We start from the raw sequence: 16300 nt of genomic DNA on the forward strand, positions 1-16300 counted from the left end.
GGAGATAACCAATTCTCCGCCAGGTAACAGGGTTCCAAACCCTGATTCATATCTATCAAAGGGTCTACCCAATTTACTAAAGACTCTGGCCGCCACATAAGAATGTGTAGCCCCAGAATCAAACAGCACTGAATAAAGCGAGTTGTTAATAAAAAGCTGACCTGTGACAACTGATGGGCTGGCATCTGCATCAGCCTGCGTGATAGCGAACACCCTGGCTGGAGTGGGTATCGCTGGAGCTCGCGGTGCCTCTGGTCGGAGCTGGGGACATTCCCTCTTGAAGTGTCCGGGCATGCCACAATGAAAACATCCCTGACCTTTGCACTCACCCCGATGGTGCCTCTTGCAGCTAGGGCACTCGGGATAGGAGAATCGGGTCTCATTACCACCAGGACGACTCCCTCGGTTCTGGTTCCCCCAGAACCTCTTGTTCTGACTTGAGCCGCCGGAAGCAGTGGGTGCCCTCTTCCTCTGATCAATGGCCGAACCACTACTCCCCCTGCTATAGCCTGATGCAGGAGGGGTAGGAGCTCCGCCACTCACCGAGTACCGGGCGGTCCCGACATACACCCCACTGCGCCCTCAGCTCGCAGTGCCTTCTCCACCATCTGAGCATAGGTGGTGCTGTCGTCGGTGGTGATCATCAGGTCATGCCTGATCTTGGGATTCAACCCGTCTAGATACTTCTCCTTCTTGCTGAAGTCGGTCGGCACAATTCTCGAGGCTAACCTCGCCAACCGATCAAACTGAGTAGTATACTCAGTGACACTCATGTTCTCCCGCTGGGTCAGGTGAACGAACTCTTTCCTCTTGGCGCTTCTAACCGCCTCGTTGTAGTATTTCGCATTAAAGAGTTCCTGGAACCTTTCCCAGGTCATGGTGGTGACGTCATGGATCTGAGACACCATGTCCCACCATACCAGGGCGTCCTCCTGGAACTGAAACGTGGCGCACACCACTCTGTCGTTACCGGTGACACCCATGAAATTCAAAATCTTGGTGATCACCGTCAGCCAGTCGGCCTTTGTTCGGCTTTCATCACGTCCGGACCTCCCGGGAATACGGAGGTGCTTGCTTCCGGAACCGCTCATACAATGGTTCCAATCTATGGGTCGCCACCACTATCTCGGCACAGGCGGCGAGGGGCGGGTGCCAGCTGGGCTGCGGGAGCACCTGCCGTCTCAACCTCTGAATCTCGAGGTCTTGTTCTTCGATCCGGGCTTGCATCTCCGCAAACCGCAACTCCCAATTCGGGGCTCCCTGATCGGCTGGGGGAGCCTGGGCAGCCTGTGGCGGGTTCTCATCACCCCGGCCACGAGCCCTGCCTCGTGGACCTCTACCTCGGCCCCTAGCAGGTGGGGGAAACTGAGCTCCCTGTCCTTGGTTCGACCCTACGGAGTTGCCCTGACTCCTGGTAGTCCGCCTGGCGTCCATCTGATTAGAACCGCCTGCGAAACCAAGAGTTGGCATATCAGGTCGTATTCAAGGCGAGCTTACTAATGCCGCTTAATTTGGAAATTAGAAACGAAACATGCGCCTATTCTACTATCAGGCTACTAACATGCTTCCTAACAGGCTTTTCTTTTTCATAACTGAATAAAATAAACTACTAAAGCAATAAAGGCTTACTGAACCGTGAACCGAGCTAACTGCTGATGATGATTGTACATGTCGTGACGATCTTCGGAAGACAACCTGGCGGCTCTGATACCAAATTGTAACACCCTAACTATCTTAGGCGTATTACGTGATTTTTAAACGTATTGTGCAGCTCGTTGCTAATCAACGAGGTTTATGGAAAAACGTGATTAATTAAAATTTTTCTTTTTAATTAAACTTATAAACCATATTACAAAAGACTCGGGATCCCGATTTATAAAATCATTTACAAAAGTTTTAACTGTTTAACTATTACATAAAATTAAAAGTCGTCTAACGACCAGTTACAAAATTCAGCCTTGCTGTCCCGAGGATCGTACGCTCCAGGCCTAACCGCCCCGACATGTACAATCTCATAAGCTCGCTCACGGTCCATCAGCTATAGCCTTGCCTTTACCTACACATGAACATAAGCCGTGAGTCGACGGACTCGGTAAGAAAAGCATAATAATATCATACATAAAACTAACTCGCCGTGTCCAACACGATGCCGAGTCCCGCCATCGCCATGTCCAACATGGTACTGAGCCACTACTGCCATGTCCAACATGGTACTGAGTTTTGAACGTTCATAGGGACGGTACTATTGATAAGTATCCTCCTGATCGGTCGAACCGGTCATACTCCGCCTGGTCATACTCCGGCTGTACCGACGGGATAGGTCAATAAGCACTGAACCACCAACCAAATGTCGGCTGATCGGTCGAACCGGTCATACTCCGCCGTCGGTCATACTCCGGCCGTACCGACGTGACAGGGTTGGATGGTTCGAAGCCTAAATACATAACTAATGTAATCTAGCAGGCTTCCTACATGCACGCTAAACATGTAATCTACATATGCATACTGTTATACTAATCTTACCTGGATTCCGATTTCAGGTGTGCCGGTCAACCCGACCGGAACCGAAGCCGAGTGGCGGATTGCGGCTCCTAAACCATAAAAATCACAACGCTATAAGTGACACGCTAAATCACTTCCCGGGGACTAAAACTTGGAACTAAAAGTTTCCCTATCGATAAAAAGCATGGCAATACCCCTAAAAACATAAAAACGAGGAAAACTAGGGTCCCTGAATTTTCCCCAACCGGTAGACCGGTTGCCCAACCGGAATTCCGGTTCTGGAAACTTCAGAACCCTCATCCGAATTGGGATGTACAACCGGAATTAGGTTCCTCGCGAGCAGGCCAACTAAAATTTTCATAACTCGACCAATTCAACCCCAATTGGTACCAAACTTTCCGGACACTGCTCTAAACACCCCAAAGAACAAATCTAAGGCCTCAAAACCACCCAGAAAACACATATACAAAAATCACCATTGGAGCTCAAGCTTTGAGTTCCAAACTCAAGCTTGAGCAAATCCACCTAAACATGCATTCCACTAGCTTAATTCTACTCAATCTAGCATAATATCACCTCTGAAAACTATTAGAAACAACAGCAACATCACAGAACAGATTCATAATATTTTCCTTCCAAAAACCACATTTTTGCATAGAACACTCAAAGCTTTAAACAACACCACTAGCATGCATTAAAACCTATATAATCCATCCATTTAAAACCTAATTAAGCTACTGGAAACAACAATTAAACACAGCAATATACAGCTTTACAAACTAACATGCAACCTACCATTTTCACCTCAAAAACATCAAGAATAAAAAGAAGAGATGAGAACCACTTACTAGTAACTATGGATCATAAAATCAACACAAAAATGGCTTGAATCACCACAAAAATTCCAGCTCTTGAACCCCAAGTTTCAGCCGAAAAAGAGAGAGAGAAAAGAGAGTGTTTTGCTTGAAATTTTCTTTCTTTTTTCTAAACTTAGTATTTTGTGAAAATGAAAAAGAAATAAACTAACCAAGCACTATTCATTTCAGCCAAATAAACCATGAAATAAACATTTAATTTTTCAAATAAAAAGTCATTAAAGACAAAAAGTCATTGGGGCAAAAAGACCATTTTGCCCCTCCACCATAAAATCACAAAAATCATACTAAAGGGGTATTTTTGGGAAATTCTAAATTCCCGGCCATTCCCGACATTCCCAATGTCTAAAACCCGTCCCCAAATTACTAACATACTAAGTTGTGATTTCTACTGAGCCAAACGCCGAGTTCCAAAATACGGACAATCGGAAATGCAAAATATAAAAACTACTGATGACATAATCATGCATTTCTGAATTCCATAAATAACAGTAATAAATTATTTAAATAGCTATAAATAATTTCATAATTAAACATAAACAACTGCTAATTTTCCAAATTAACTAAGCGGGCTTTACACCAAACATCAGAATGAACTAACTCAAAAGGAACACTAGCACATTTATTGACACGAGGACTCAAACTAGCAGTTTCTTGAGCAAAGGAAGGGATGGATGACCTAAACGACAATGAGCCTCAAAAGCAGAAGCAACACTCGAACAAGCAATAGAGGTTGGCGGAAGTGGGTCATGAACATACAAGCCACCAAATTCATGTCCTTTACCAATAATCTTCTTCGTCATAAGATCCTGAAACAAACAATGATCAGGAAAGAATGAGATGCAACAATTTAAATTATGAGTGAGTTCACTAACAGAAAGCAAATTAAAGGACAAATCAGGTAAATGTAAGACTGATGACAAAGATAGCATAGGTGTAGGAACAATAGTGCCAGATCCAAGAACAGAAGCTGTTGACCCATCAGCTAAGGTGACAACAGAAGTGGGACTGTGAGACTGAAAAGTGGAAAAGAGACGGGAATTACCTGTCATATGATCTATGGCACTAGAATCAATGACCCATTTTGAGGATTTGGAAAGAAGGCATGCATTAGAGTTACCTGAATCAGCAATCGCAGTGACAGAAGAAGATGAAGACTTAAGTGTTTCCTGATACCTTGAGAACTTGGCAAATTCATCAGCAGAAATAAGGACCGATTTGTCAGATGCATCACTAGTGCTTGCAATATTGGCAAAGTGTTGTTGTCGATTCTTAAATTGTAACTTCCTACACTCAAACTTGGTGTGGCCTGGTTTCTTACAATAATTGCACATGATGCTCCCAGAATTTGGTGTGCGGTTATTAGGTCCTTGTGAATTACCTCCTTTAAATCCACTTGGAGTAGAGTTTCTTTCCGGTGCAGAATTATTACGTCACCAAGGCGCTATCAAGAGGAGTTGAAGAGGTAGTCTCTGTGTGAAGAACACGAGTAAACACATCTTGTAAAGAGGAGACATCAGAACCAGAGAGAACTTGTGACTTTGCAGAGTCAAATTCAGATGAGAGTCCTGCAAGAAAACTCATAATAGCCATCTGTTCTCGTTGGCGCTGTTGAACTTTTACATCAGGACTAAAGGGTAACAGCACATTAAGTTCTTCATATGTTTTCTTGAAAGCCATAAAATAATTCATAAGAGACTTATCTTGTTTCTCCGCGCGATAAAAAGCTTTGCAAACATCATATATGCGAGATATGTTGTCTTTGCCAGAATACAAAAACTCCAAGTAACCCATTAGTTCTTTAACCAATTCACAATGATTAATCAAACTAATTACCTCATTATCGATAGAATTTCGAATTTGAAGGAACAAGCGAGCATCCTCACGGAGCCATATTTTTCTTGAATCGTTTGTTTCTTCAGGAGGATCGTCAGTCAAGTGATCATCTTTGTCAATACTCCTCAAATACAGTCGAATCGTCTTACTCCATTCCAAATAATTCGAACCAATCAACTTATGGTCCGTGATTTTAGACATCACGGGAACAACATCAGAAACAACAACTGATTTTGAATCTGATCTTATCTCTGCCATAATCTCAAAAGCAAACACAAAGGACAGAGAAAAAGAACAAAATAACACCAAAGAATGAACACCAAAACACGAAGAAGACAAACAATTAGCGAATTACAACCTAGAACAGATGTGAGTGGGCTTAGAAGAACCCAATAGAGAATCTGCAAAAGAACGTCGTCGAAGGCGCCGTCACACGCGCCGGTGCGTAGGAAGACGTGCAGGAACTTCAGGCGACGCGTGAGCCCCACGCGCGAGGAATCCGGCGACTGGACTTCGGGGTTTCGTAGATCGGCGGCTGGGCAACACGGCTGAGTGGGCGGTGAGACTAAATTCGCACTCCAAATAGGGTTTCCGAAAAACAACCCTAAACTCAAATCCTAATTTTTTGCTTTTTTTTTTTTTAAGAACCCTAATTTCGAATTTCGAATTTTGAATCACAATGCTCTGATACCATGTAGGAAATAGTGATTCGAATTGTGTATAGATTTCATAGAATAATACATATTTATATACAAAGTTAAAAGACTAAATATCTACTAAATATCTAATTCTTTTACAGCTAATATACATCTAATATCTAACATTGGGGAAAAAACCTCAAAAATCGCAGCTTGTAGGGAACACCATTGAATCCCGATTTTGCAAAAATCATAACTCTTTCAATTTTTAACGGAATCGAGTTCCGTAAAAAACAAAATTGCTTAATTTTTCACAAGGAATGCAAATAAAATATTTTCAAAAATTGAAAAAATATTTTTCATGGAAAACGAAACTGTACAACATCAACATTCATCAAACAACACATAAACCAACATGAAACCATCCAAATCAACACAGAACATATCAATCATCGTTTTAATTTATATTACATGAAAGTAAATCATTACCATGGTTGTGGTGCCAGTTGTTGGAAATTATTTTACCAGGATCTATTTACTATCATGTATGTTGGATTAACAACCTAATATGAATTCTAAAACAATGAAAATAAACACATATAAAGTTAGAAAACCTTACAGTGGGTGCAGCGGAATAATATGACTCCTTCCGTTCAGATCTCTAGCCCTTGATTCCTTTCTGTAGCAGAGCATCACCAAGATCTGAACCTGGATCTTCTTTTCTCCTTCTTTGATGCAGAAATTCCATAGTCTTCCATACTATGATTGAGATACCACTTGATGTGTGTGGGCACTACTCATCTCACAAGGATTTCGAAATTTTCTCTCTTTTTCTCCCTTGAATTTCGTGGCTTTTTAGCATACAAAGACATGTAAGAGAAGAGAACAAGGGTTGCTTTATATAGGGAGAAGGGAGATCACAACTTTCCAAATAAAACAGTTTCCTTAATTACTGTGTAATCAATTAACTGCCTTATTTAGTGTGATCCACCACTTTCCTATTTTTTCTAGGCTTTGATTAGCAATTACATAGCAATTAAAATTGAAAATAATAATTGGGAAAATCACAAAGAGGTGGCCGGCCATAGGGTTTCATGGGCCTCACTTGGATTTTGCAGTTTCCTCAATTTTATTTCTATTTCTTCAAAAATGCCATTTTTTCAATTCTAATCATTTAAACGCCAAAACTAATTATTTAATAACTAAAATAGATTATTAAATAATATTGTCATTTAAAATAATTATTAATTAGACATACAAAGTCTCTTAATTAATAATTAAACCTAGAAACCCTTTTCATTACAATTTCATCCTTAATTTGTGAGAATTCATAAAGTAGACATAGTCTAACTTTTAGAATTATAATTGATTAATTAAAATCAATTAACTGAGTCTTACAAGCAGTATGGTCTCAACTAGTATGGGGACCATGGATCTATATAACCGAGCTTCCAATAAGTCGAACCGAATTTACCAAGTAAATTCCCTAACTTATTAATTCCTCATTGAATCCACACTTAGAACTTTGAATTGCACTCTCAGTCATATAGAACGCTCTATATGTTCCACGATATAGACACGTCATTAGTTATCCATTGTTATAACCCTAATGTGATCAATGATCCTCTATATAGATGATCTACATTGAAAAGGCACTACTGTTACCGCTACACCTTCAATGTATTTTATCCTTAAAACACTTAACCCTGTATAAATGATATTTCACCTAAGTGAAATGAGATCTCCACCATTTATCTTCGTTTGGTTAAGCTCGAAGGAAATCATCCTTTACTTCTATTTGCCAGATAGAACCTATAGATTCCATATTTATGTTAGCGCTCCCACTCAATTGCACTACCGTGTTCCCAAAATGTCCGTATCACCCTGACACAAAAGTAGGCTTAACTAACAAATCAAAGAACACGAATAACACTCTTGAGATTGAGCCTAACCATATCAGGATTGAGATCATTTGATCTAGGATCAACAGGTGATATTGAATTGAATAGATATTACGGTAATTTTAACACATCTAATTAAAGTTCAATATCGGTCCCTTCCGATGTATACTCCATACATCCGATACTGGTAAACTTTGCCAATGTCCTGGAAAGGACATAACACTTTTCTAAGGTGTAAGAATACCTATCGCTGATTATACCATGTCAGTCTAAATCCAGTGTTCTGACAAATCAGGGAATAAACTTTTGAACATATAATAAAGATTATATTCCACTGTGCTGACAACACGATAATCTTTAACCAACTCATATGTTCTGGACTTAAAAAAAATTCATACATTATATACCTATAATCATGAAATAAATCATGTGAACCATGCAACATAAAATGTTATTTCTGATCTTTATTAATAAGTAAATCTGATTATATGAAATGAGTTTTATTTAGGGCATAAAACCCAACATGTGTATGTATGTTAATATGGGTATAAATGTATATATGTGTATAAATATATGTATGTATGTATATGTATGTGTATATATGTGGGATTATGTATATATGTGTATGTATGTATGTGTATGTGGATGTGGGTGTATGTATGTATTTGTTTGTGTATGTTGGTGTATGTATATATATATGTATATGTGTATGTGGGTGTATGTATATATATGTATATGTGTATGTGTATGTGGGTGTATGTATATATATGTATATGTGTATATATGTGTATGTGAGAGTACATGTAAATATGTGTATGTACGTATGTGTTTATATGTGTGTGTATGTATGTGTATGTGTTTATGTGTGTGTGTATGTATGTGTATGTGTATATATGTAAGTTTACGTGTAAGTGTAAGTGTAAGTGTATGTATATATATTTATGTGTGTATATGTATGTTCATATTTTAATTGAGTTTTATTTTTATGAAATTAGGTCCCGTTTACCGGCCCGAAGTACCGCTTCCTGCTTGTTGTTGTCACTTTTGGACTGCTTCAGGTTTGGTTTTTTTTTTCTTTATATTAGTATTGTATATTTAATAGTTTTGTTATAAGTTAGTATGCCTATACATGTTAGTGAAGTAGGTTCTGTGATAAAATACTACAGTCTGATCGGTGGTGTGATTTATTGTTTTTCATATGTTGTTATAAAAAGTTTGTTTGTGCTATTCATAGGTTTTAAAAATTTTGGGTTTACGCTTTCTAAGCCGTTATGTTGCCCAAATTTTGGTAGATAGTTAAATAATGTAATTTTTAATTTAAATAAATTAAATAAAAATTTGTTAAATAATATATATCATAAAATGTCAAAAGTATGCAAAAAAAAAAATAAATTTATAAACTTTATAATATTTAATTTAAATAAATAAAATAGAAAAATATAAATTAGTATATATTAAAAAATATAATAAGTAATCAAAATATTTGTTTTAGTAATCTTTAATTTAAATAAATAAAATTGAAAATTATAAATTAGTATATATTATAAAATATAATAAGTAATCAAAATATCTTTTTTATTTTAAAAAATTTGTAATCTTTAATTTAAATAAATAAAATTAAAAATTAAAAATTAGTATATATTATAAAATATAATAGGTAATCAATTTTTTTTATTATTTTAAAAATTTGTAATCTTTAATTTAATTGAATAAATGTGAAAATTATAAATTACTATTTATTGTTTAATTTTAAAAAGTAAGTAAGTAATATTATCAACTTTAAAAAGGTTGTAATTTTTAAGTTAAATAAATAACATAGAAAATTATAAATGAATATTTATTACAAAATTGAAAATGTAAGCAAATGATATTTTTTTGATTAAAAAGTTTGTAATTTGTAATTTAAATAAATAAAATAAAAAAGTATAAATTAATATTTACTATAAAATTTAAAATGTAATGAAGTGATATTTATAAATTTTATAATATTTATACTTATAATTTTAAAAAAAATAAAATAAAATTTTAAAGTAATTGTAAGAATTTAATCTAATTATTATAAAGTAAGTGTAATTATAAAGTAAGTACAAATGAGCATAAAATATTAAAATAGCATAAAATTAAATTTTTATTATCTTTTCTTGATCTCTTTGGTTATACACCAAAGATAGGATAGAACAATTGTATTTGTATTTGTATTATCACATAGTGATAATTTATTTTTTCTAATTTTACACATGCACGAAATACCTTAGACCCGTTTGGAGAGGCTGAGTCAGTAAGACTTTTTAATACGCTTCTCCAAATTATCCAGGACTGTTTGTGTAACGCCCTAAATAATTAGGCACGCTACCCAATATACTTATGGAATCCTAAGCCCCTAATTCGGGATTACTATATAAAAATAGCGCAGAATTTAAACTTTTTAAATTAAACAGAGTGAAAATAAAACATGTAATATATTTAAACTTTTAAACGGTTGGGATCCCAAAAATATTTACAAACTTATTACAAGTCTTTTCTTTCTAGCCGACCTAAGCGGCAAAACAGAATACAAAAATTCAACACTGATAGACCATTAACCCGCTTGGTTTCATATGGCTTGAACATGTACATTCCTAACCCTGCTCCTGAAACTCATGGTTGATCAGCTAATGCCTTACCCTTTCCTGCACAGTAGAGCACCTGTGAGCCAAGCCCAGCAAGACAGTATATAACATAACAATAATAATATGCTCATCATATTGTTTAAACAATGATGCCATTCATATATGTCTGTGTGTCACAGACCTGCATGTCACACTCACATGCCTATTTATGTCTACGTGGCGTAGACCTATGTGTTGCGCTCACACATCTCTTTATATCTACGTGGCGTAGACCTACGTGTTGCTCTCATACGTCTAATTACAATAAGGTCTTTGAATAGTTCATCTCGGTTCTGATTACCGAGTCCAACTTGATTATGCCTTGTACGCATAACCTTTAATCTCAATATGTATAACACATAATTAATGGTGCCACTGCACCATTGGTCTATCTACTGTAGACCTGCATGTTACGCTCACATGCATATTTATGTCTACGTGGCGTAGACCTACGTGTTGCTCTCACACGTCTAAATACAATAAGGCCTTAGTAGGGTTTACCTCGGTTTTGATTACCGAGCCTAACCTGATTATGCCTTGCTTGCATAACCCTATTCTTATATATACGTAATCCATACATTACGTTCTTTCGATGGTTTATCCTGGTGATATATACCAGGTCTAACCCAGTTATGTCTCATATACATAACTTTTAACATACATGCATGTATTCAACACTAATAACAACATATACAATCTTACGGTAATAACCCTAACTTACATACTGAGTAACTACTCATACAATACTCTTCTATATACTTATATAACATTTACTAAGAGTGTTAACCCTAACTCATGCTTTCACTGGATTCATAACATTCTAGGGTAATAACCCTAGACCGCATTAAAATTAACTTAAGGTACCAGCTTACCGAGTCTAGCTTAATTATGCCTTCAGTGCATAATTCATAATCTCAATATATACATTTTTTTAACATGGCATAGTATTTATACAACATATATCACTAGGGTAATAACTCTAGGCTATTAAACCGCTCATGTTAGGGTAATAACCCTAATCCCGGTTACTAAACTTTCATGCATATCATTCACAATATAAGCGCCACTGCGCATACTCTACATGCTAATCACTGTCTTACCTGTTGTCCAGCAATAGAAAGAGATTCTAAATCCCTGGGTGCTCCTAATCAGGTGCCAGTAATCCTAGTCACACAAATCCGAGATAATTCACACTTAGGGTTAACCCCTGATTTCAACTCATTAAAATTAAAGCATGGCATTTATAACTCAGATAATCATACAGAGCTCGGAACGAGCTTTCCAACGATATAAAGAACTCCCAAATCGGAGTTCAGAATCAAAAGTTATGCATTTTCAAAGTTTCAACACAAACTGCCCAAAAATCATGAGGGCGGGCCGCGGCATGCCCAAACCATGCCGCGACACCTGGGACAAAACCCAAGTTCCACCAAGAGGGGCGGGCCGCGGCATGCTCCAGAGCATGCCGCGGCATCTGGGTGCAGAACCCAGAAACCAGCAAGCTTTCCTTCGAATTTGAGCTTGAAAATCCAATCTTTCACTCCAATTTCTCAACCAAGCATACAAATTAACAACTGGGATTACTAGCATATCATAGACACTCAATTAACACATTACATGCATCTAAATCATCATAAGATCACCAAAAATCAGATTGAGAAACATAGCAAAAAATCATGCCTAAACTCATCAAAACTTCATGCTCAAGGGGATGAACTCAACCCACTTCAAACCTATTAAAATTCAGCAGCATAGCATCAATTTAAACATGAAATTCCAATCTAAAAACACCATGTAATCACTGCCCAAGCTCAACCACAAAACACATAATAAATAGAAACTCAATTCCATAAGATTAGCATCCTTTTCATCACACATGCAAGAAGAAAATCCAAACTCAAACACATGCTTTTTACTCTACAATTTCAGCAAGAATTCAATATTTAGTTTCAATTAATTCAGCAAGAAACTACCTTGATTCCTTGCACAAGCTTTAACCCAATCTCCAACACAACAAATTCTCCAACCAACACTCTTAATTCAAGTTAAATCTCACAAATCACAAATTAGCTTTAATCAAATGTAATTCAAATATGGTCAAATGACCATTTTGCCCCTAGGGCTTAAATTCACACATACACCCTCACAAGGGTAATTTAGTCATTTCATGCATAAATAATTCACCATTAAATTTCAGATTATCACTCATCAAATAAAATGCCAATTAAATCAATCCAATTTGCATTTCGGGCCCGAACACGGTTTGGCCCGAAATTCCCGGTTGTGACTATACCGTGCCAACCTGTCAGAACACACCTGAAAGACAACACAGGCATACTATATAATAATATAGTTCTATTAAGCACGTAATTAAATTAATCTTATCAATTTACCCTTCTCAGGTCATAATTACCAAAATGCCCCTGGCTCACCAACGGGGTCTTAACATGTTAAATTTCATATAATTTCACATATATTGAACTATATAATAATATAATTCCATCAATGACTCATAATTATCTAGTTAGGGCTTTGATAATCCTTTTTTTAACTCCGGGTATTACAGTTTGTCCGCATAGATAGTTTGGGCTTGTTTTATACTTATAGTATGATCTATTGCTTATTTGATTATTTCATTAGTAGATATTTTGGTACAACGTCTTCTTACACGTTCTTGTAAGTCGGCAAACTTAATTACTACAAGTTTGCTAACTTATAAGAACTGTGGGGAGGTGCTGCCAAAATTTTTACAAAAATGAAATAATTTTAAGAGCGTAGATTGTACTATATGTATATTACAAACCTGAATCGGATAGGTTCTTTAACCTTTTAGTAACGGAGTAAGAAGGTGGATTAGGACACTTGCACATTTTCTTGTTTGTTCTTAAAATTTTTTTGTTAATTACTTCATAGTGGAAGATGCCTACCAACCGAGGTTGGATGAAGGCGCATCGGCGCTCTGCAGAGTTTCGAAGTGGCGTTGACGAGTTCCTTGCGGTAGCAACGAACCACGTGAATTCTAACGGATTAGCTCGATGACCATGCATGCGGTGTTTGAATGTGAATTTCCACACACCTGCAACTATAAGAGTTCATTTATTTCTCAGCGGGATCCAACCTTCGTACAATCCCTGGTATTTCCACGGAGAGACTTTTTCTCAGCTCGTAGTTGAACTTCCTGAAAATGACGAAGAGGAAATGGAAGATATGTTGGCAGACATGTTAAGAGGGGACCCTGGGTTTGACGAATCTGCCAGCACTACTGATTCTTTCAGAGAACCCCCTATCAATGACAACAACAAGTTTGATGACTTGTTTAAGGAGATGGAGTCTGAGTTATATCCAGGTTGCAAAAAATCAGCCCTCAATGCACTGGTAAAGCTTATGCACTGCAAGGTTTAGAATAGGTGGAGTAACGACTCTTTCGATATGTTGCTGTCCATCTTGATTGATCTATTTTTAGAGGGGACAAAATTACCGAAGTCGCATTATGAGTCGAAGATGCGATTGCGCAATCTAGGTTTGGGTTACGACTCAATAGATGTGTGCAAGTATAATTGTGCCATTTTCTGGAAGGAGAATGAGAAGAAAGAGTTTTGCCCTGTATGTGGCGAATCACGATGGCTGAAAAAAAGGGTAATGGTAAAAAAGTTCCTCACAAAGTTATGCGTTACTTCCCACTCACACCGAGACTAAAACGATTATATTGCTCAAGACACACTGCGGAGGATATGCGGTGGCATTACTCACAGAGACCAAAAGAAGACGGTGTGCTTAGGCATCCTGCGGATGCTGAAGAATGGAAGCAATTTGACCGCCTTTATCCGTCTTTTGCTGTTGAACCAAGAAATGTCAGACTGGGCTTGGCTACTGACGGTTTTAATCCATTAGGCAACATGAGCAACTCTTACAGCCTGTGGCCAATTATTTGTGTCCCATATAATTTGCCACCGTGGAAGTGTATGAATCTAAATCGTTGTTGTTGGCCTTATTAATTCCAGGTCCTTCATCTCCTGGGAAAGACATAGATGTATTCATGAGATCGTTAATTGATGAACTAAAACAGTTGTGGGAGACGGGTGTTGAAACCCGAGATTCCTACAACGGAACTGTGTTTTCAATGCGTGCGGCAGTGTTGTGGACAATAAATGATTTTTCTGCTTATGCTCTAATGTCTGGTTGGAGCACAAAAGGGTATATGGCGTGTCCCACTTGCAATGAACACACTCCTTCCATTGGCCTAAATAGTAAGATTGGATATGTTGGCCACAGACGTTTTCTCGAAATGAGTGATCCGAGAAGGAGCAGCAAAAAGTACAATGGTAAGCCTGAGAAGAGAGCACCACCTCCTGTATTGACGGGGGATGATATTTTATCTCAATTAAACCGAATTCCATTGAGTTTGCCTGGAAAACACAAACAGTTCGGGGGTGTGAAACGGAAGCGTTCTAGTGAAGAGCTAAATTGGTCTAAAAAAAGTATTTTTTTTAGCTTAAGTACTGGAAGCATTTGTCCTTACGACATAATCTTGATGTAATGCACATTGAGAAAAATATGTGTGACAGCTTAGTAGGTACTCTTCTAAGTATCGACGGGAAGTCAAAGGATACCGACAAGGCGAGAATGGATTTGCAAGACTTGCAAATACGACGTGAGTTGTGGTTGTATGAAGACCGAAATGGGAAGTGGAAAAATCCTCCAGCTAGTTACACACTTAGTGTCCAAGAACGGATTGAATCTGCAGACTTCATAAAGTCTGTACGATTTCCGGACGGTTTCGCAGCAAACTTAGACAAAAATGTAAATTTGGATACGGGCAAGATTTTCAGGTTCAAATCACATGATTGTCATGTGTTGTTACAACGTTTACTACCAGAAGGTATCCGTAAGTTCTTGAAAAAAGAAATTCGGGACACAATCATTGAGCTGTGTGTGTATTTCAAACAATTATGCTCAAGAACACTTAATGTTTCGGATTTAGAAAAAATGCAAACAAATATTCTAACTATTTTGTGCAAGTTAGAAACAATTTTTCCACCGGCTTTCTTCGACATAATGGTTCACGTAGTTATGCATCTCCCTAAAGAAGCTATACTAGGTGGACCGGTGCAGTACAGGTGGATGTATCCCATTGAGCGGTCAATGTCTGTGTACATGCAATATGTCAGGAATCGTGCCCGTCCGGAAGGCTCTATTGCTGAATCTTTTGTGGTTAATGAGGCATTAACATTTTGCTCAATGTACTTCCGAGAAGTGGAAACTCGATTCAACAGTCCTGACCGGAATAATGACATTGTCCAAAACATGCCAACTCGATAATTTTCTGTATTCAAGCATGTTGGCCGACCCCTCGGTATGAGGACACTCGACACCTTACCCATGCAAAGCAAGCGTAAGGCTGAGTGGTACATTTTGAACAATTGCACAGAGGTTGAGCCGTATATCAAGTAAGTGTAAATTCCATAAACACAAACACACAATAGTCGACTTCATCTAAAAAAATTTTAGCTTACTAAGTGCATTATATTATATAGTGAGCACAAGGAGTTGCTTCAAGCAAGGGGTGTAGGCAATATTGAAAAAGTGCAAGAGACTGAGTTCCCTGAATGGTTCAAAACTCGAGTAAGAGTTGTTGCCTCTCAATACTCATAATTTTGTTCTCAATAATTGTTCAACTTTTCTTAATTTAATATTTTTCCTGAAATGTAGATTAATGAACTACGGTTGAGCAACCTGGGTGCAGTGTCAGATGAGTTGTATGCTATTGCTAACCCAGCGAATGTAGCAATTTATTTTTATCCAGGGTGCATAGTGAACAGTATTAAATTTTTGGTGAAGGAAAGGGATGATAACGGCAAAACACAAAATAGCAGTGCTATGGTGCCCGGTGAAGATGGACA

At 37.6% G+C, this 16300-nt stretch overlaps 1 protein-coding gene across 1 annotated transcript; it reads left to right on the plus strand.

Annotated features, from left to right (window-relative positions):
* Positions 1-14020: 14020 nt before the first annotated feature.
* Positions 14021-15719, plus strand: LOC133037009 (uncharacterized). The gene is made up of 3 exons (XM_061113802.1): positions 14021-14276; positions 14402-14867; positions 14966-15719. Exons 1-3 carry the CDS (start codon positions 14021-14023, stop codon positions 15717-15719), a joined length of 1476 nt encoding a protein of 491 aa, XP_060969785.1.
* Positions 15720-16300: the final 581 nt, after the last annotated feature.

This window comes from Cannabis sativa, chromosome 4 (genome assembly GCF_029168945.1).
Source record: "Cannabis sativa cultivar Pink pepper isolate KNU-18-1 chromosome 4, ASM2916894v1, whole genome shotgun sequence".
Taxonomy (NCBI): Eukaryota; Viridiplantae; Streptophyta; class Magnoliopsida; order Rosales; family Cannabaceae; genus Cannabis; species Cannabis sativa.

Bases quoted from the DNA above. Each gene is read 5' to 3' on its own strand.
- LOC133037009 (XM_061113802.1), top strand. From the start codon at position 14,021: ATGGCTGAAAAAAAGGGTAATGGTAAAAAAGTTCCTCACAAAGTTATG. The intron at 14,277-14,401 runs GTTTTAATCCAT...TATTAATTCCAG, and splicing joins ACTGGGCTTGGCTACTGACG to GTCCTTCATCTCCTGGGAAA. The intron at 14,868-14,965 runs GTCTAAAAAAAG...TATGTGTGACAG, and splicing joins TCTAGTGAAGAGCTAAATTG to CTTAGTAGGTACTCTTCTAA.